This window comes from Solanum lycopersicum, chromosome 10, assembly GCF_036512215.1.
Source record: "Solanum lycopersicum chromosome 10, SLM_r2.1".
In the NCBI taxonomy this organism is placed as follows: Eukaryota; Viridiplantae; Streptophyta; class Magnoliopsida; order Solanales; family Solanaceae; genus Solanum; species Solanum lycopersicum.
In genome coordinates, this window is record NC_090809.1 from 4427074 (window position 1) to 4448353 (window position 21280).

Here is a 21280-nt window from a genome sequence, read left to right on the forward strand (position 1 = left end):
CTAGCCAAAGCCTATCATTGTAAGTGCCAACCTATGCTTTATCCTATCTTATTTTCAAATATAATAAAAAACAAGGAGAGATAGGAGGAAAAAAAATATATGTGTGTGTATAATATATATATATATATATATATATATATATATATATATATATAAGTATATTAGTTTGAGCCGAAAATAATACTAGGTATGAGCTTTCTTGTGAAGAGTTTCACATCGATGATTAATTTAAGGGATGAGTGGTCTCTTTAATATGACTTGAACAATTCTATCTTCATAAGCTAACATTAGAGGTTAAGTTAAATTCATTTTTTTTCTTTATATGTTATTAATACTTGGTATTGGGCCCTCGTTTAAATTGTTCAGGTACCATATGTTCTTTGTAGGATTGAATTAGCGATCTAAGAATCAAATCTTATCAACAAAGTAAAAATTTCTCGATAGTCAATCAACTAAACTATTAAGTTTCCCCGATAAGCATATATCCAATCATCCATTTTTTGTAAAATAAACTATATAATAAAAGTGTATATCTAAATTTTTCATTTTTATTTTTAAAAAAAAATTAGCATAGAGACAATTGCTAGTACTTACACAAAAACATTAATGTTGCAATTGATGCCTTTTGCTATGTGCGTAAATTAATGTTGTCTCTTTTGTTGAAGCTCAAAGTTGTGATAAACCACCATTAATGGTGGCTGCAACTGAATGTAAAGCTGAGGATAGAGAGAACCATTTCTCAGATTGAAAGAGAGGAGAAAAAGTGTGATGAACTACATGTAGTAGTCATACTTATACAATTGAAGATTGAAGGAAAAATAACAACACTTAACAGAAAATTAACTAACTAAACAAGGCTGTTAACTATAACGGAAAGCTAACTAGCTATAACTAACTCCTTCATAATCTTATCTCTTATCAACTTCAACACCCCCCCTCAAGTTGGAGGTGTAGTAAACACAGCCAACTTGTCCATCGTAGCAGAATGTTTGATTCCTGTGAGAGCCTTTGTGAGTATATCTGCCAATTGATCGACTGTGCCAATGTGATGTAATGAAATTAGACCTTCATGAAGTTTGGACCTCACAAAATGACAATCAACTTCTATGTGTTTGGTTCGCTCGTGAAAAACTGGATTCTTGGCTATATGCAGTGCAGCCTGACTATCACAATATATTGGAAAAGGACCAGTAGGAGGAACAGTCAATTCAGTGAACAATCTATGCAACCAAACTAGTTCTCCAACCACTTTTCGCAATGATCTGTACTCAGCTTCTGCAGAGGATAATGAAATGGTCTCCTGCTTCTTAGATTTCCAGCTAATTGGACTATTTCCCACCAGGACAATGTAACCACTAACAGATTTTCTAGAGTTAGGGCATGATGCCCAATCTGAGTCACAAAAAGCCTGAACCTCAAAATCAGCAGAAGATGACATAAAGATGCCAAGAGTAGGATCATTTTTTAGGTATCTCAACATGTGAAACGCAGCTTGAAGATGAGGTTCTCTGGGATCTTGCATATACTGACTTAAATGTTGAACTCCATAGGCAATATCAAGTCTGGTGTGAGTGAGAAAATTCAGCTTCCCTACCAGCTTCCTATACAAAGTAGGATCACTTAATAACTTGCCCTCATGAGCTTTAAGTTTGGCATTAGGATACAATGATGAAGTCATGGAAGTCAGATTATCACAATGGAATTCCTTGAGAAGATCATGAACAAATTTCCTCTGGGATATGATAACTCCATCATCTTTATGTAAAATTTCTAGTCCCAAGAAATAATGCAGTCTACCAAGATCCTTGATTTTGAACTGATCATGAAGAAAATTTTTGAGACTAACAATTTCTTCAGAGTCTGTTCCTGTGAGGATTATATCATCTACATAAACACCCAAAAACACAGTAGAAGAATCCCTTTTCCTATAGAACAATGAATAATCATATAAGGAATGAGTATAGCCCCTTGAACTCAAAGCTGCAATTAGTTTCTCATACCATTGTCTGCTCGCTTGTTTTAGACCATATAAGGACTTGTTTAGTTTACATACTAGCCCTGTTTGTGATACAGCAAGACCAGGAGGTACATCCATATAGACTTCTTCATTCAAATCTCTATGGAGGAAAGCATTATTGACATAAAGTTGGTAAATATTCCATTGTTTCTTTGTGGCTATGGAAATCAAGGATCTGACACTTGTCATCTTAACAACTGGGGAAAAGGTTTCTGTATAGTCTATGCCAAGATGTTGAGTGTACCCTTTAACCACTAGTCTTGCCTTGTATCTTTCCACACTTCCATCAGCCTTGTGTTTGATTTTATACACCCATCGACAACCAATAGCTTTCTTGCCATTAGGTAAAGGAGTAAGGGACAAAGTATTATTATCATGTAAGGCAGCAAATTCCTGAGTCATGGTTGTTTGCCATGCAGGATCAAGAGCAGCTTCTGCATAGCTAGATGGCTCATAGTCATGAGTAATATTTAAAGCAAAAACTTGACTTTTTGGATCCAATTCTGTAGAAGATATATGGTGTTTAGAAGAAAAACATGCAGTCAATGAGGTAGGAGTTAATGTGTGGTTTTCTGTAGATTGTGAAATGGGTATAGAGTGAACATAATCTGACAGGTATGTGGGCAATTTGTGAGTTCTATGAGACTTTCTGGTTGCTATATCAGGTTGACAAGGTGTTGTTGAAGTTGAGGGAACAGATTGTGGACTAGAAAAATCAGGAGATGAAGGAGGATTTGTGTCATTTGACATCTCATAATCACACTGTACATTAGAGTCAAAGGATGGATTAGTAGTAGTATAATCATATTGATCAGTAGAACAATGAGTAAGAGAAAAAAAAGGAAAGAAAGTAGGATCTTTATTCATTGCAAAAGGGAAAATGTTCTCATGAAAAATGACATCCCTGGAGACATACAATCTTTTAGTGGCTAGACTCATGACCTTGTATCCTTTTATATCAGATGGATATCCCACAAATATATGTGGAGAAGTTCTAGGATCAAACTTTGATCTTTGTACTTTAGGGAAGGTTGGATAACACAAGCAACCAAAACTTCTTAAATGTGAGTAAAAAGGTTTTAAACCATGCAAAACTTCATATGGACATTTGTTGTTTAATGGTGCAGATGGAAGTCTATTAATGATATAGGTAGCTGTTAAAATGCATTCTCCCCAATACTTTGTAGGAAGTTTGGACTGGAAAAGAAGTGCCCTGGCTGTTTCAAGAATATACTTATGTTTTCTTTCTACCACATCATTTTGTTCAGGTGTGTATTGACAGGATTTTTGGTGAACAATGCCTTTAGATTGAAAGAATTGGATAGACTCAGCATTGGTAAACTCAAGTCCATTATCGGATCTAATCACCTTAATGGTAGTTTTGAACTGATTTTCAACTATATTAGTGAATGTTTTAATAACATGTAAGGCATTACTTTTATGACTCAACAAATGTGTCCAAGTAGACCTACTGAAATCATCTACCAAAGTAAGGAAAAATCTAAAATTGTCATGTGTGGGTGTTTGATATGGCCCCCATAAATCAACATGGACTAAGTCAAAAATGGCAGTGCTTCTACTAGTGTTCTGTGGAAAAGGTAGTCTTGTTTGCCTTGCCATTGGGCAGATTGGACAAATGAAAGGTTGTTTGTGTGAAAAATTCATAGGTATGGAGGATATACTCTTCATTTTAACAAAAGGAACATGACCAAGTCTATAATGCCACAACAAGTCTGCACTATCACCAGGGATGACAACATTTCTATCAACAGAAACAGTTTTCTTATCATTAGATGAACTGTTCAATACAAAAACATTTTGATGAGGCAAACATGAATGAGAAATACACTGACTATGTAATCTATCAGTTCTATGAAGTGATAGACATGTGGTAGATGAAATGGAATTCTTGCTCTTTTGTAAACAATCTGAACAAAGAAGATACAAGCCATCATGAGCTTTACCAATTTCCAGAGGCCTCTTCAGTGAAGGGGCCTGCAACAGACAAGATGTGTTAGAGAAAGAAACAACACATTTAAGATGTAGAGTTAAAGAATTAATTGATATTAAGTTGTATTTGAAAGAAGGAATGAACAAGACATTGTACAATGTGATCTGTGAAGTTATTTGCACATTTCCAACTTCTGTGACCTTGACTTTATAGCCATTTGGTAATCTGACTAAAATAGGTTCAGGTAAGGGTAGAATGTTGGTGAGATGTTGTTTGTTAAAGGTCATATGGTGTGATGCACCTGAGTCTAAGATCCACAAGTCAGTTTTAGCCTTATAACATTCACATGACATTTTGTCAAAAGCTATAGATGAAGTGCATGCAATGATACCTGCAAAATTCACAGCAGGATTTGTTGCTTGCATGTTACTTGAATTTTCTGCCTGAAATTGTTGAAGCAGGTAGGCAAGTTGTCCATACTGTTCCTTTGAGATGCCAATATCTTGGCTGGTGGCTTGACTCCCAGAGTTACAACCTTGTTCCACATTAGAGTCACATGACATTGCAGAATTAGCTGCTACACCTTTCCCTTTGTTATTGTTTCTATATGGCTAATTAGAACTAAGATTTTCATATTGTTGTTGTCTCTGAAATTGATTATAGCCTTGCTGTCCATTAGATTGAGATCTTTGAGGTCTGTTATTATTCTGTGGATATCCATGCAACTGATAACATTTTGCTTTAAAATGTCCTGGTCTTCTGCAGTGTTCACAATATGGTCTCCCTCTATGATTTGAAGAAGTAGATGAGTAATTCGTCTGGAAATTCTGGCCTTATGGATTACCATAAGTGCCTAAAGTACTTGAAGAAGTTACCACAAGAGAACTAGTCTCAGCAAAGGATTGATTGTTTGTCTTAAACTCTCGTTGTTTCTCCTCTTGTATCAACAGGGCAAAATCTTGTGCCATAGATGGCATTGGATTCATCATCAAAATGTTCCCTCTAATCGTTGTATAGACCTCATTAAGACCCATAAGAAACTGAATTAATCGTCTATCCTGTTCAACCTTGTGCATCATATCCTTTGCTCCACAGCTACATGTACAATTGCAGTGAGTTTTGATGCATAAACCACTCAGTTCTTCCCAAAGTTTCTTCATCTTGGTGTAGTAAGTTGTGACATCCATAACTCCTTGAATGAGATCATTGATTTTCTTTTGAATTTGATATAACTTGGCACCATTGGTTTGATCATAACGATCCTCCAAATCAGTCCATAATTCCAAAGCACTATCAACATATGCTACACTATCAGCGATATCTCGACTTAATGAGTTTAAAATCCAAGACGTAACCATATTATCACACCTCTCCCATTGTTTGTAGTTTGGATCTTTAGGAAGTGGTTTCTTAGAATCTCCATTAATGAACCCCAATTTATTTTTAACTGATAAAGACCTGATCATGCCTCTCTTCCAGGTTCGATAACCAATTCCATCAAAAACAACTGGTACAAGAGGTGCACCTAGATTGTCTGATGGATGTAGATACAACACACTTCCTATCTCAATTCCCTTAGTTACTTCTACCATTGTAGTGCAACAAAATCAATCAAAAGAAGGGATGAAAATGTGTAAGAATGCAACAGAAAACAGCAGAAAAACAGAATGAACACAAGTAAACTCAATAGATTCAATCTTCACAAGAAGAACAGAGATGGAAGACAAACAGAGAGATTTGAGATCTTCACAGCTTGAACAGAGACGAAAACAAGCGGAAGTGATCGAACGAGTGCTTTGATACCATGTTGAAGCTCAAAGTTGTGATAAACCACCATTAATGGTGGCTGCAACTGAATGTAAAGCTGAGGATAGAGAGAACCATTTCTCAAATTGAAAGAGAGGAGAAAAAGTGTGATGAACTACATGTAGTAGTCATACTTATACAATTGAAGATTGAAGGAAAAATAACTAACACTTAAACGGAAAGCTAACTAACTGTAACTACTCCTTCATAATCTTATCTCTTATCAACTTCAGCATCTTTATATAAATTTCAGTTTCCTATCATGGCAAAGGAACATACAAGGACAATCAAACCATGTCCACCTTAAGGTAATTTATTACTTCCCCTTCCCGTTAGTTTCAAAATAAGTGATGTTTTTAATTTGTCAGTCATTTATGAAAAAATTTTGACAAAATTTTGCACAATATGTATATCTTTTCCCCTATTAACAATTGGTAAAATAAAAAATTGAATTGCAGGAAGAAAAAAAAAAGGAGATCATGATGTGTTAGGAATGGAGATGTGTCCAACAGGATCAAGTTTACCAGATTGTTCTCATGCTTGTGGACCTTGTTTCCCTTGTAAGAGAGTAATGGTGAGCTTTGCATGCTCCATTGCTGAATCTTGTCCCATTGTCTACAGGTGTATGTGTAGAGGCAAATATTACCATGTCCCTTAAAATTGATCTTATCTCGTACGATCAAATCAGAGTCGCTACTCAAAATTCAGTTTTATTTAATTTCAACCACTAGTCATGATATGTATGTTTATTAATTATGGAGTACTAGCTAGCTAGTCTTATGCAATGTTGCATTTGGATTATTGTGCCTCATTTGATTTCCTTCAAGATTTTGGTAGTGTTATTGTAAATAGGAGGAATTGTAAGAGTTTTGTAGGCTTAGTTGTTAAGTGAAGTAATTTAGAATGTTCTTAGTTTGATTTCTTCCAAGTTTTTTTTTTACTTCATTTACTTTCATAAGATAGAATACTACTGTTGAGTTTCGTTTTGTATGGTTCTGGAGCATAATTAGCTTTCCCTAAAGATCCAGTCGCATTTTCTAGTACGAGTACCTTGTTGCGATATCACTCCAGTCACTAGCCTGTCTTCAATATCTCTCACTATACGATTAAAATAACGACTTCGGACATGGCCAACTCCCAGTGTAACGAGCAATACCCCAAATAAATTCACCGCAAAACAAATAAGCTATTTCACTTTGTAATAAAATAATCTCAAAATTATTCAATATCTATAATTAAATTTAAAATAAAATAATCTCACTTACATTCAATTTGACAACTTTAAACTATGGTTATATTTTTTCCCTTATTCCAAACAGCCCTTTAATTATTCAATCTTAAAAAGGTTTTCCTTTTTCTTTTTTTTAAAAAAAACATTTGAATTAATTAATAAGAGTGATCAGCCAAAATTAATTATTGTTAAGTAAATAATAAATGTTTTTTTTTACTTAATTTTAAATTAATCTATCATTTGTTTTTGTAATTTTTAATTATTATTTGATTTTACTTAATTATTTTTTTTTTATCGTTTTCATTAAAGTTATTTGTCTGCTACCTACTTACACAGTAACAAAGAGCATATTGCCGGCGACGAAAGTTGACCAAACGGCTGCCGGAAACTGGCGTTTGTTAATTATGAAGTATTCAAATTAAAGTTAGATATAAAAAATGAATATTTTTAGTACTAATATATATTTATGCCACCAAATTCTCCATATACAGAAATTCTTCTCAACTACCTTTCGAGCAGGTAACAATTTTTGTACTGAATTTTTTTTTTTTTTTTGCTAACGATTTGGGAATATTAAGATTTTGGGTATTCAATTTTTATGAATTTAGGGCTTTTTTGTTAGGAGGGATAAAGTGCAGCTAATTAAAGATTAATTTTAGGATGAGTTTAGTTATGTTTGGTTAGTGATAAAATTTTGCCCTTTTCATTTAGCATTTGAATTTTTTTGTAAAACGGAAAATTTGTGTAGCATTAATTTTGAAGAAACATATGAAAGTGTTGTTAAATCTCAATTCTATGATCTAAGCCTCAAGTCTGTGAGTGAGTTAGAATTTTCAATGGGGGTTACGTAATATGGAGAAGTAAACACATGATTGGTTATATGGTAGGTTCTCGAGTTTAACCATGTAGAAATAAAGTAAGTTTTCGCTAAAGGGGGATTCAGATGAACCCTTGGTCCTACCTGGTTCCGCCCTTAGTGTTGGTGTACTTGATGTTCGATGTGTAGCATGTTTGTTTCATTGTTCAGTCATATAAGCCGATCAATCATAATTGCATTTGTCAATGAAATAGTATCTCTTTCTTTACCATTTAATTAGAATATTGTTATGTAACTCTAGGGTTAAATTATATTGGAAAATTACCTGTTATAGGATATGTTTGGTAACTGCTGATTGATTATATGACAAGTTCTCAAGTTTTTATCTTATCTAATTGAATGACTAAATGAATTATTTTTGTCAAGTTTCGGAATGAATGTAGTTGATGATGCTAATCAGTTACAAGAAACACTAAAAAATGAAGTTATGTCCTTCTTCGAGTCAGCTCCATTACTAGAGGATGCTGCTGAAATTGATAAAAGCTTGAAGGAATTTGTTGATCACAATACTTCATCATCAGGCAATTGTTATTTCTTTAGTTATCAACATCTCATAGATTTTAAGCTCTTAATTCTTTGTTCTTCGAATATAGATGCCACTTGACTGTATTTCTTGTCTCCGTGTTAAGTGAATGAAAAAACAAACAGGGTAGTGTGTATTACTTCAGGTGGTACAACTGTTCCTTTGGAAAAACAATGTGTTCGTTATATCGACAACTTTAGCTATGGTCATAGAGGGGCTGCATCCACAGAGTATATCCCGAATACTATGCTTAGATGTTTTTCACACACTTGAATTCACATACATTTGATGTTCAAAATGAAAATGTAAATGCAGATACTTTCTGACGGCCGATTATTCTGTAGTCTTTCTCTACCGAAGGTTTGTTCTTCAAGTGCCTAGTTAATTTATTCAATTATTGTGATTTTGATTTTAGACTAGTAACACCATGAAATATGCAGAGGGTCATGCCAACCATTTTGTAGTACTCTGCCTGATGATCCACCGCTAGAGTGTTTTAGTGTTGCTGATGATTCAAGTATTGAAGGTCTATAATTCTTATTTTTTTACACTCAATATTGATGCATGTACTACGTTTCTATTAACCAAGTCATTCTAGACGACCTTAGTAAGTGCTACTTGTACACTCTATTAGTTATGGTAATTTCTAATGATGTTCATCTTAACATCTACATTTCTACGATATTGATCTTGTGAAGATCTTAAACTTTAAACGCCTATGTTACACTTATCCTTCAATTAACACCAATGACGTGTATTCACCAAAATGACACCAATGTCAGTGACACCAATACCACCAAGATCTTTGAACTTCAAATCCCTCAGTAGTTTCATTGATTATTACCATATTATCGACAAATAGCATGTACCGCGAGATTATCTATTATTAGTAGCTCAGTCATACGTAGGGTAAGCAAGATTGTGATCAATTCGAAATCCCAGTGTAAATCAACCGAATGGGAACGGGTAAGCACATATTGTCAAAGCTTGACCTTGGGTTTTTTTCAGGCCGCATTTTTAGTTTCTATCTTAGTTTTATACTCTTTAAATGCTTATCCATCTTCTGATATTTGGTAACTTTACATATTACTAACTTGGGAAAGATCTTTGTTGTTCTGAGTATTTTGTATCACAATGGATTTGTTGAACATTTTTCTGTTGCACTATTTTTTAGTGGATGCATTGCATGCCGAAATAGTGAAGAGAGCCATTACTGAAAGTCGCACTGTATGGTTATTACTGATTTTTAATTTTCGTCTTATTTTTGTGTGTTCTTACAGTTATCCTTATTAGTCTTTAACAGGAAGAATTTACTATTTGCAGGCAGTTGCTGAGGGCATCCTGTTGAAACTTCCATTTACAACAATTTTCGAGTATTTGCAGGTTTAATTTAAATAGATCAGTGAAATCTATTTTACTGTTAAATCAATGTTGTATGAGCATTTTAGTACGCTTTGTGGAGGATGGTAGCACTTCCATTAACGTTATTTTGATCACTGACAGATTCTACATCTAATTTTCGTGTCTTTGAGGGACTTCGGGCTTAGTGCTATTTTTTTCTGGCAGCTGCAATTTCTGATTTTTATGTTCCGTGGGAAAGTATGGTAATTGTTTATGTTCTTCAATTTATCTCTCTTTTTTCTTATTGCTTCGTGAATTATACTTTTCCTTCTTTTCTGTCTTCGAGTGCCCTCGATCATTATGTTGCAACTGATAGTTATATAACATGTCATCTTAATCAACTTGCAAAAGAGAGTTGTAACTACCATTTCCTCTAAATCTGGTCGATTTGTTTTATGTTACCTCTTCTTCACAGGCTTTACATAAAATCCAGTCGGCATCTGGTCCTCTGGATATACGACTCGCCCAAGTACCAAAGATGCTTTTCGTGCTTAGGAATGAATGGGCGCCAATGGCCTTCCACATATCGTTTAAGGTTGGTGAATCATCCTGCATTGTTTAGTAAAGCTACGAAACTTATACTCTGTCTTCGAGAAAAAAGTTCTCTACTTGTAAAGAAGTGGTGACTTGAATTTCTATGTCAAAGCTTCATTTCCTAGGAAGTATAAACAACAAAAGTACCCAGAAAAATAATCTCACTAGTGAGGTCGGGGGTATAGTTTCGTTACTGATTTCCAATATCTATTATTTGACAGCTAGAAACAGACACATATATCCTTTTGGCAAAGGCTACTATGGCCCTCAAAAAATACAAGATGCATATGGTGATAGCTAACGAACTATCAACCCGTAAAGAGAAAGTAATAGTTGTCACTGAGCAGGAAAAAGTCACAGTTCGTAGGGACAGCACTCGGGCAAGGGCTGAAGTCGAGTCTCTGTTGGTTGAGCTTATTGTTGATAGACACTCAACATATATCAAGAAGTTTGATGCATAACAAATATGGGCGGATCACTGAAATATGAAGGTACAACCTTACATTTCAGTAAGCAAAAGTAGTAAAAACTGAGAGTGTTTCTTCAGCTTGTTTCATTATTTATTGGCAATTTGTGTTTGTTTTTCCCTTTTTAGTTGAATGTCTACCCAATGCTTTATTTCTGTCTGATTCGACATTAGAAGTATATGTTAGCAGCTTAAACTGAATTCCTTAAGAAAATTATTCTGGTGAAATATCTGAGATAATGAAATATATCTGTTGAGGGATAGAATAATTTTAAAAAATTAAATCCAAAATCAAAATCAAGTAAAAATTGAGTTAATTTGATGTTTGAATTGATTTGTAATTAAATTGTTGCACTCTCTCCGTTTCATTTTGTCTGATACTTTTTATTTTTAATTTATCCCTAAAAGAATATTATCATTTTATTTAGCTCTACAATTCTCCATACACCATTAATCAAACTCTATGTAGAAATTTTGTATACAACAAAGTTATATTATAGTTAACCGTTTTTCAATATTGTTGACATGAGTATCCAAAATCATAATGTTTGTTTTAGTTTAACTTATTTTTAAGTGTAAATTAGGTATAAAGCATTTTATGTAGTCATACTCTCAAGTTATGACATAAGAGTTTGATTTTCATTGTATAACATTTAATATATCAAGTTATAGTATTTTTTAAAAAGAAAATAATGTTAATTTTAAATTATTAAAAATAGATAGTAAAAAAAATGGATAAATTAATATTAGATAGTGTGATGCGTGAAATTAGTTATTATTAATTACTGATAAATAATGTGCACATTGTAAGGGATTTGAAATTTTTTTATTATTAGATAGATACCATAATTGTCTCAATTAGTTTTAAATGATAATAAGTTATGATTTTAATCCTTAAAAAACTCTAATCTGTTATTTTTTTACTTAAACGTGCATTGCTTGTTTTTTTTCAGAAATTGAGGATTATTTTGATATTTGAATATTGTTATATTTTTTCATTTTTTTAAAAAAAAATTCTTAAAATTTGACGTTGAAAATGAATAGATTTGATTTGATGGAGAACATTGTGTCAATATTAATTAAACATGGTGGCAAGTGGAATTCATCAGGTTAGTTCTTAATTATGATTTGTTATGTTTTAAGTATAAATTATTGGTTGTAATTATATATATATATAATTAGTTTTTAATTATTATTTGTTATGTTTTAAGTATAAATTATTGGTTGTAATTATATATATATATATATATATATATATATATATATATATATATATATATATATTGTCATGTATGGAATGTGTCGTTTTTTTTTAGCCCAGTTGACTCATTATCTGAAAAAAAAAAAATTCCCGGATTTTGACAACGCCAAAGTCCATTTGAGGATGAAATATATTTTTAACCTTGGAATATGTTGCTTTCCTGTATATATTTAAATAAGTATTATATTGATTTTTAAATTGTGAAATTAAATAAAATAATTTTGTTCATCTTAGTTTATACCTGCTTGACACATCTTTAAAAATCCATTTATTGAACTCCTCAATCAGGTCATCTGGAACATCAAACCCATTGTGATTTTGTAATGGATGTTTGATTTGAAAAAATATAGGTACTCTATTTGAACTGCTTTCCCCTTCCGACATTCTGATTTAAGGAGAAGAATCGTATTTTCGTAGATTCTTATGTCTTGTTTGCACATTTGGAGTCGTGGTAGCTTTAAGAATTGGATCAAGTGCGATTATTTGTGTCATAGTAAAATCAAGATAATCGTCCAATATTGGTGGTTTTGATGTTGACGTTGTAGGTGCGTCAACGTTGAAACAACCATCAGTTGACTTTTGAGCTTTATGTACATAAAAAATAATAAATAGTCATATAAAAATAATTTCTTAAATTTACATATATGTAATGAAAATGAATATATCGTACCAGCTGTGTTTGACATTGGGACGTGTTGTCCAATTGAAACTGTAGGCATAGCTGTTGGATCAGATTGTGCAGCATGTTGATTGGCGTTGTCCTGAAAATAATTTTTAGATAATATGAAATTTTTGCAGATATTAATGTATTCTGAATTATTTGTAAGAAATAAATTAATAGATTGCAAATTAAAAAAAAACTTGCATATATGTTTAATACATCATTTTTTCATTAATCATACGTAATTTCAAAATACAAATTTCATACATGATTAATACAAAGCATTTATATATAAATGATGAATATATACACATTTCATACAATATATATACATAATTCATATATATATATATATACGATGTGTTGTTATATTTGTTCATTTAATAGTGAAAAAGAGTGACAATAATAATATGAATAAACAACTAGTATAAAAACATCAATTTATATAGTTATCAAACAATATTAATACACAAAATATACATATATATATATATATACCTCTGGTTGTTCTTCTGGTATTTGTTCTCCTCTTGACAATCGAATTTCTTTAATTATCAGTTTGGTCGAGTTATCAACATAACTCTTGATATTAGCCATGTGCTTGTCAACCTTATCGTTGTACAAAAAAAAATTAAAAAATAAACAAATTATAAGGTAATTATATTAATTCTTTAAAAATATGTTGGAACTTACAATGAGTTTGAGTTCTTTCAACTCTGTCTTAACCTGTTAATTAAAAAAATAAGTATTTGATATGTATATTGTAATTTTAAAAAAATTATTTTAATTTGAAATTTGTACTTGTACCTTTGCAATATCAGCTTTCAATTCTTCAACTTTATGTTCACTATCAACAGCACGATTTTCTGATGATCTGTGATTTTCTGAATCATGGTGGCTACTGGACTGAATTAAAATGGTTTCGTCCATGAAATTTAACTCTTCTTCAGAAAAAATCATATTTCTGAATTTATTTTGCAGCAAATAAAAAAATTAGAATGTATATTGATTTATAATGAATCTAATAACATTCTATGAAAAATACCTGATTGCCATGTGTTCTGAAAATTGTTTTCTTCAAATCGTCAAAAAAGTGACGTCATTAGGTGTCTTCCAGTTCAGGGTTCTCGATGTGCGATTTGAAACACGTATAGCAATTGTGTTGTCAAATGGATGACAACACTCATAAAACCATATCTGCAATGCTATGTGGAACTGGCTAAATTTGAATGACGATGGATTGTTTTTAAATTTTTGACTGCATGCTTTGAGTGTTAAATTAAAACACGCATTTGCCCAAGGAAATGTGTCATACTGTCCAGACTCGATCAAATCAAAATACAATTTTGGAATTGTTGTTTTTGAAGGGTCCGATGCAATCAGAAAAGAAGAAACAAAGTACAAGATTCCGATTTTTAAACGGTCATCTTCTTCCCAAAAATTTTCCAATTTAAACTTGTGATAAAAATCTGACTTGGATACTTTATTAAAATCCCTAAAATTTTCAGCAATGAGTCTCTTTGAAACATATGGGTCAGATACAAAATCAGACACAGGTGCACATTTCAGACCGGTTATAGCAACAAACTCTTTTAACCCAAAATGTAACTCTTAACCATTTACATTTATGACAAACATGTCATCCCTAACATTTTCATTCCCAAGTAGAAATATGTGTATCGATAATTGACATTGGATTTTAATGTTATACAAATTATGCGGATCTGTTAACCTTTCTAGGTCAACATAAATTTCAACAATTCCTAGAAGAAACACCTTTTGAATTTTTTCATAATTTGCATAACATTAAAATCAATGTCAATTGTTGAGACACATATTTCTACTTGGGAATGAAAATGTTAGGGATGACATGTTTGTCATAAATGTAAAAGAGTTTGTTGCTATAATTGGTCTGAAATGTGGACATGTTTCTGATTTTGTATCTGACCCATATGTTTCAAACAGACTCATTGCTGAAAATCTCGGGGATTTTAATAATGTATCCAAGTCAGATTTTTATCACAAGTTTAAATCGAAAAATTTTTGGGAAGAAGATGACCGTTTAAAAATCGAAATCTTGTACTTTATTTCTTCTTTTCTGACTGCATCGGACCCTTCAAAACAATAATTCCAAAATTGTATTTTGATTTGATCGAGTCTGGACAGTATGCCACATTTCCTTGGGCAAATGAGTGTTTTAATTTAACACTCAAAGCATAAAGTCAAAAATTTAAAAATAATCCATCGTTATTCAAATTTAGTCAGTTCCACATAGCATTGCAGATATGGTTTTATGAGTGTTGTCATCCATTTGACAACACAATTGCTATACGTGTATCAAATCGCACACTGAGAATCCTGAACTGGAAGACACTTAATGACGTCATTTTTTTGACAATTTGAAGAAAACAATTTTCAGAACACATGGCAATCAGGTATTTTTCATAGAATGTTATTAGATTTATTATAATTCAATATACATTCTAATTTTTTTATTTGCTGCAGCATAAATTCAGAAATATGATTTTTTCTGAAGAAGAGTTAAATCTAATGGACGAAACCATTTTAAATCAATCCAGCAGCCACCATGATTCAGAAAATCACAGATCATCAAAAAATCGTGCTGTTGATAGTGAACATAAAGTTGAAGAATTGAAAGCTGATATTGCAGAGGTACAGGTACAAATTTCAAATTAAAATAATTTTTTTAAAACTACATTATACATATCAAATACTTATTTTTTTAATTAACAGGTTAAGACAGAGTTGAAAGAACTCAAACTCATTGTAGGTTCCAACATATTTTTAAAGAATTAATATAATTACCTTATAATTTATTTATTTTTTAATTTTTTTTTGTACAACGATAAGATTGACAAGCACATGGCTGATATCAAGAGTTATGTTGATAACTCGACCAAACTGATAATTAAAGAGATTCGATTGTCAAGAGGAGAACAAATACCAGAAGAACAACCAGAGGTATATATATATGTATATTTTGTGTATTAATATTGTTTGATAACTATATAAATTGATGTTTTTATACTAGTTGTTTGTTTATATTATTATCACTCTTTTTCACTATTAAATGAACAAATATAACATCACATCATACATATATATATATGTGAATTATGTATATATATTGTATCTAATATGTATGAAATGTGTATATATTCATCATTTATATATAAATACTTTGTATTAATCATGTATGAAATTTGTATTTTGAAATTACGTATGATTAATGAAAAAATGATGTATTAAACATATATGCAAGTTTTTTTTTAATTTGCAATCTATTAATTTATTTCTTACAAATAATTTAGAATACATTAATATCTGCAAAAATTTCATATTATCTGAAAATTATTTTCAGGACAACGCCAATTAACATGCTGCACAATCTGATCCAACAGATATGCCTACAGTTTCAATTGGGCAACACGTCCCAATGTCAAACACAGCTGGTACGATATATTCATTTTCATCACATATATGTTAATTTAAGAAATTATTTTTATATGACTATTTATTATTTTTTATGTACATGAAGGTCAAAAGTCAACTGATGGTTGTTTCAACGTTGACGCACCTACAACGTCAACATCAAAACCACCAACATTGGACGATTATTCTGATTTTACTATGACACAACTAATCGCACTTGATCCAATTCTTAATGCTACCACGACTCCAATTGTGCAAACAAGACATAAGAATCTACGAAAAATACGATTCTTCTCCTTAAATCAGAATGTCGGAAGGGGAAAGCAGTTCAAATAGAGTACCTATATTCTTTCAAATCAAACATCTATTCCAAAATCACAATGGGTTTGATGTTCCAGATGACCTGATTGAGGAGTTCAATAAATGAATTTTTAAAGATGTGTCAAGCAGGCGTGACAGGTATAAACTAAGATGAACAAAATTATTTTATTCAATTTCACAATTTAAAAATTAATGTAATGCTTATTTAAATATATACAGGAAAGCAGCATATTCCAAGGTTAAAAATACATTTCATCCTCAAATGGACTTTGGCGTTGTCAAAATCGGAGAAAAGAAATTTTTTCACATAATGAGTCAACCGGAAAAAAAAAACCACACATTCCATGACCAAAAAAAAATATATATATATATATATATATATATATATATATATATATAATTACAACCAATAATTTATACTTAAAACATAACAAATCATAATTAAAAACTAACCTGATGAATTCCACTTGCCACCATATTTAATTAATATTGACACAATGTTCTCCATCAAATCAAATCTAATCGTTTTTAACGTCAAATTTTAAGAATTTTCAAAAAAAATGAAAAAATATAACAATATTCAAATATCAAAATAATTCTCAATTTCTAAAAAAAACAAACAATGCACGTTTAAGGAAAGAAAATAACATATTAGAGTTTTTTAAGGATTAAAATCATAACTTATTATCATTTAAAACTAATTGAGACATTTATGGTATTTATCTAAAATTAAAAAAATTTCAAATCCCTTAAAATGTGCACATTAGTTATCAGTAATTAATAATAACTAATTTCACGCGTCACACTATCTAATATTAATTTATCCGTTTTTGTTTTTTTTACTATCTATTTTTAATAATTTAAAATTAACATTATTTTCTTAATAAAAAATGCTATAACTTGATATATTAAATGTTATACAATGAAAATCAAACTCTTATGCCATAACTTGAAAATATGACTACATAAAATGTTATATACATAATTTACACTTTATTGATGATATGTAGAATCCTCCAAGGCACTTTTCATTCCCTTATGACACATTTGGTAATGAAGATAGAGTTGGTTTCTCCAATAATCACTATTTAACTAGAGATTTTGTTTGGGTTACATCTGTGTATATCAATACATGCTTCATGTATATATCGATACATATCAAAATGATACAAGCATAACACATACAGTGTGATATACATGTGTAGCTAAAAAATTTGTCAACCTAATCTCAGCTTTGACTTTGGACCCCATATCATTCTAAATCATCTAATCTTTCTCAAAATTTGAATATAGCCTCGTTAATATACTTTCAATGATTCCAGTCTCTATTCATATTAACTCATAAAATAGTTACTAAGACTTCGATTAGAAGTTTCAAATGAATCTCCTCTTTAATATAATGATTCTTTAAAAATTTCTTCAACTATTCATTGAATCAAAGAATATAATCACTTTGCCTTATGTAGCTCAAATTGACCCGTAAATCAAGTGTGTCAATAGTTTACTATGTAGTACCAAAGTTACTATACTATATTTATAAACTGTTTTATAATAAAGAGTGTTTCAAATATATGACTAAGTAACACCACAGTCATTATATAACAGATCAATAACTCAACAAATTTACTGACTTAATATGTTGATACAAGGTTCATAAACTAATCCTGCTGGATTTTCAATATGTTGGCAAGTAGAGATCCCGAAAGGCAATAAAGTACCAAAAGCAGATATGTAAGATGCCTGAAGGCCTATGTAAACACAAGAAATAGTAAAATTCTGAAAACTCACAGTAGCTAGAATATTCCTGCCCGACAAGTAGCTCACAGCAAAACTATGCGTTTTTCTTATCTTTTAATGGCCCTATGGGAATTTTACTCAAAACTTTGGCATCAAAGATAGCGTACTGTTTCTTGATCTCCTGCACTGCTTTCTCAGCTAAAGGATCTACTTTATCTTCGTACTTCTCGTAAAGAACAGGAACTGTATGGAGGAGTACGAATACTGTTGCATTGAGAGGAAGATATAATCAGTATCAGTTTAGAAAAGATAACAAATACAAAACGACCCCTATAAAATTTGCACTTACATATGTAGAACAATGTCAGAAAGTTGCAGCAATTGCCGACAACTGAGAGGATCCATAAACCAGTAACGACCTGATAAAGTGAGTAATTTATGTAAACAAAGATGATTCCGATGAATTAACAGATATAGAATACCATAGTGACATTACTGAATGACATGTCACAAGCTCAACTGGACCTATTTAAGAAAACTAGAAATGCTTAGTGATCTCAAGGACCTAATAATCGGAAAAAGAGTTAGGAGTTTAAGTTCACGTGTGACGTGAAATCTAAAGAGGATGAGCAAGACAATCATTACCATTTTCTTTTTTCAGCATGGCTGATGGCAAAGGAGGAATAACAGAGTTTTAAGTAAACTTTATACAAGGAAAGATAGTAACTAAGCAACTTACAGCAAGGAACTTTTTCGGATCTTTCCCAGTTGCGATTTCTCGCAACATACTAAGAGCACGGTTAATTTCAATACTCAGAGCAGAAGCAATCTCTAGTATTGGCTCCTCCGGAAGCTGAACTTCTGGGATGTGTGGACGTTTCCTGTCAAAAGAATGCATCAAACTGTTTCCGACAAGTGGCTAAGCAAATTGCAGAATCAATTAATGCAAAATAAATTAGAAGCTCACTTGTTAATAAAGGTTGTCGCATTGGACCACAAGAATAAGACAGCAAGGGTGAAGATCAACAAGTGACAGACTAGACCAACCAGGAAGTACTCGAGCAATTCAAAAAGAACCCATATTGCAGTTGCTCCACCAAGTACACTAGCAGATATCTTCTTGTTCCTCCACAAGAATACATCAGCAGCTGCATAAAACCAGACATAATCAAACTGATATTTCTCTTTTCAAAAATCCAACTCATAGCACTCCTTCATATAACTCTACGCACCATCCCCATAAAGCGACTAAAAATCTTTATTTTTAAACCCCTCCCTGAGAGCTTCCGCCTTTTGGCAACTCTCTTACTATCACAGCAACCCCCTCTTGTCAACCGAAAATCAGATGGCAATAGCCTAAAATCCCATTACTCATCACTTCCCTCTTACAAGGATATGCTTATTCCACTAAAGAACCTCAACACAAGCATAACATATATATATAACTAATAACATATTTGATCTCAACATTCCTTAAGATATTTTTTAGTAACTCACAAAATACTATTTTCAGCTTCCAACCAACGCGATAGATAATAGACCGATCCCTCTAACCTTCTCAACTTAAATACTAGAGTTGATTTACTACAACTCAACAGTACCAGCTTATCACAAATAACACATTTGTATTGCTCTACCCGACCTAAGTCCTGGCAAGCAGATGCTTTAAGCTAACGTTTAGCCATAAAGTTTGAAAAGTTATATATGTTTGCCATGAAATTTGATCTGATTTTGAAAATCTAATTTTCAAATATATTCAAGTGAACAGAAATTGGCTCATCAAGTTTCAACTTCAAAATCTATATCCAAACAGGAGCTAAGATACTTCAAAATCCTAAACCCTAATCCATCACTCAACAAGCAATCACTTAACCTAAAGTTTGAAATCATTAAACAAATAAATATACAAAATTGAAGCAGCTAGTAACAAACTAAAGTTTAAGTAGTATACGTTTGCCTCCACCAAAAACATGGTGAACCGGCTTCTCTCTTCCGAACAGCCGCCAAATCTTAGCCTTTACCGACGACGGCGACGCTTCCGGTGCGGCAGCAGGTTTCACCTCGGAATCGGAATCCGACGAGGAGGAGGAAGAGGAACGGTCGAAGTGAATCTTATCTGCTATTTTCTCCATGAACGATTCTTCTTTGTGCTCTGAGTGTTGCTCAACTTGCTCAGCCATTTTCAGTGTGGATCGGAGCTCCGATTCGATTACTGAACAATTGAAGCAGTGAAGAAGAAAGTGAGACTATATATGTGGGGAAAAAGAGGAGGGACCGAACATCCGAACCGCTAGGTATGGGTACTATACCGAGCCTGAAATAAAAGTTCCACACGTGTGAGGGAATATTTTTCTTTTTTCTGATCTGAAAAATTAATTTACTTTATGGGTAAGGTAGATTTAAATTTTGAAAATATTCACCGCGGGTAAGTGTTGCCAATTAATGAGATTTAATTAGTAGACAAAAATTTAGTTATATTTGAAAAAGAAAATTCAAAATTGATGTTGTGTGATAAAATTAAAAAGTTGAATCTGTATTTTGAATATATTTATTTTTCTTTAAAAGTTAAAATTCGTAACTTAAGAAAAACTAAATTTAAAACTTAATTTACTTTTGTATTATTGGAGTAGATTTGAATATTGAAAAATATTCACCAATAGTAAGTTTAATGAAGGTAAGAGATCCTTATGTTCTTAAATATACATTTAAATTTCTCAAAAATAAAGACGTTTTATAAATTATAAATTTAATAAATTTAAATTACGATTTTAAATCAATTTTTTTATAAGCATAGAATTTAATTAAATTTAAATTATAACCATACATTACAATTCAACTAATATAATCCAACACAAAATGCATCCCTGATATATTTAGAAGAAAAAAAAACTTTAAGTAAAAAATTAACGATGTAATAATTGTGATGCTCAAAATGCATCCGTAATTCTAATATATTTGGGAAAAAATACTTTAATTAAAAAATTAACCTCCTAAGGGTGGTTTAATTTAAAAATATAATTGTTTTAAGAATATCAATATTC

General features: G+C 31.7%; 2 protein-coding genes and 1 pseudogene across 3 annotated transcripts; 1 reads left to right on the plus strand and 2 right to left on the minus strand.

Moving 5' to 3' along the window:
* Positions 1-8255: 8255 nt before the first annotated feature.
* On the plus strand, positions 8256-10350 carry LOC109121235 (phosphopantothenate--cysteine ligase 2-like; annotated as a pseudogene).
* On the minus strand, positions 10221-13816 carry LOC104649449 (uncharacterized). 2 transcript variants are annotated; one of them, XM_026027892.2, is made up of 5 exons: positions 13536-13816; positions 13422-13454; positions 13227-13337; positions 12738-12828; positions 10221-10355 (listed from the first exon to the last, which is right to left on the minus strand). In XM_026027892.2, exons 1-5 carry the CDS (start codon positions 13686-13688, stop codon positions 10351-10353), a joined length of 393 nt encoding a protein of 130 aa, XP_025883677.1. In that variant the 5' UTR covers positions 13689-13816; the 3' UTR covers positions 10221-10350. The 2 variants fall into 2 exon arrangements, with proteins under 2 accessions (XP_025883677.1, XP_025883676.1); XM_026027891.2 differs by lacking the exon at positions 10221-10355 and adding an exon at positions 12238-12651.
* Positions 13817-18096: 4280 nt separating this feature from the next.
* Positions 18097-20523, minus strand: LOC101259083 (reticulon-like protein B1). Its single transcript, XM_004248018.5, has 5 exons — positions 20191-20523; positions 19207-19387; positions 18979-19120; positions 18589-18658; positions 18097-18503 (listed from the first exon to the last, which is right to left on the minus strand). Exons 1-5 carry the CDS (start codon positions 20417-20419, stop codon positions 18334-18336), a joined length of 792 nt encoding a protein of 263 aa, XP_004248066.1. The 5' UTR covers positions 20420-20523; the 3' UTR covers positions 18097-18333.
* Between the last annotated feature and the right edge of the window lie 757 nt (positions 20524-21280).

Bases quoted from the DNA above. Each gene is read 5' to 3' on its own strand.
- LOC104649449 (XM_026027891.2), bottom strand. From the start codon at position 13,688: ATGATTTTTTCTGAAGAAGAGTTAAATTTCATGGACGAAACCATTTTA. The intron at 13,338-13,421 runs GTAAGTTCCAAC...TACAACGATAAG, and splicing joins TGAAAGAACTCAAACTCATT to GTTGACAAGCACATGGCTAA. The intron at 12,829-13,226 runs GTATATATATAT...AATTATTTTCAG, and splicing joins TACCAGAAGAACAACCAGAG to GACAACGCCAATCAACATGC.
- LOC101259083 (XM_004248018.5), bottom strand. From the start codon at position 20,419: ATGGCTGAGCAAGTTGAGCAACACTCAGAGCACAAAGAAGAATCGTTC. The intron at 19,121-19,206 runs GTGAGCTTCTAA...TTCTTTTGACAG, and splicing joins GCGACAACCTTTATTAACAA to GAAACGTCCACACATCCCAG. The intron at 18,659-18,978 runs GTAAGTTGCTTA...TCACTTTATCAG, and splicing joins ATCCGAAAAAGTTCCTTGCT to GTCGTTACTGGTTTATGGAT.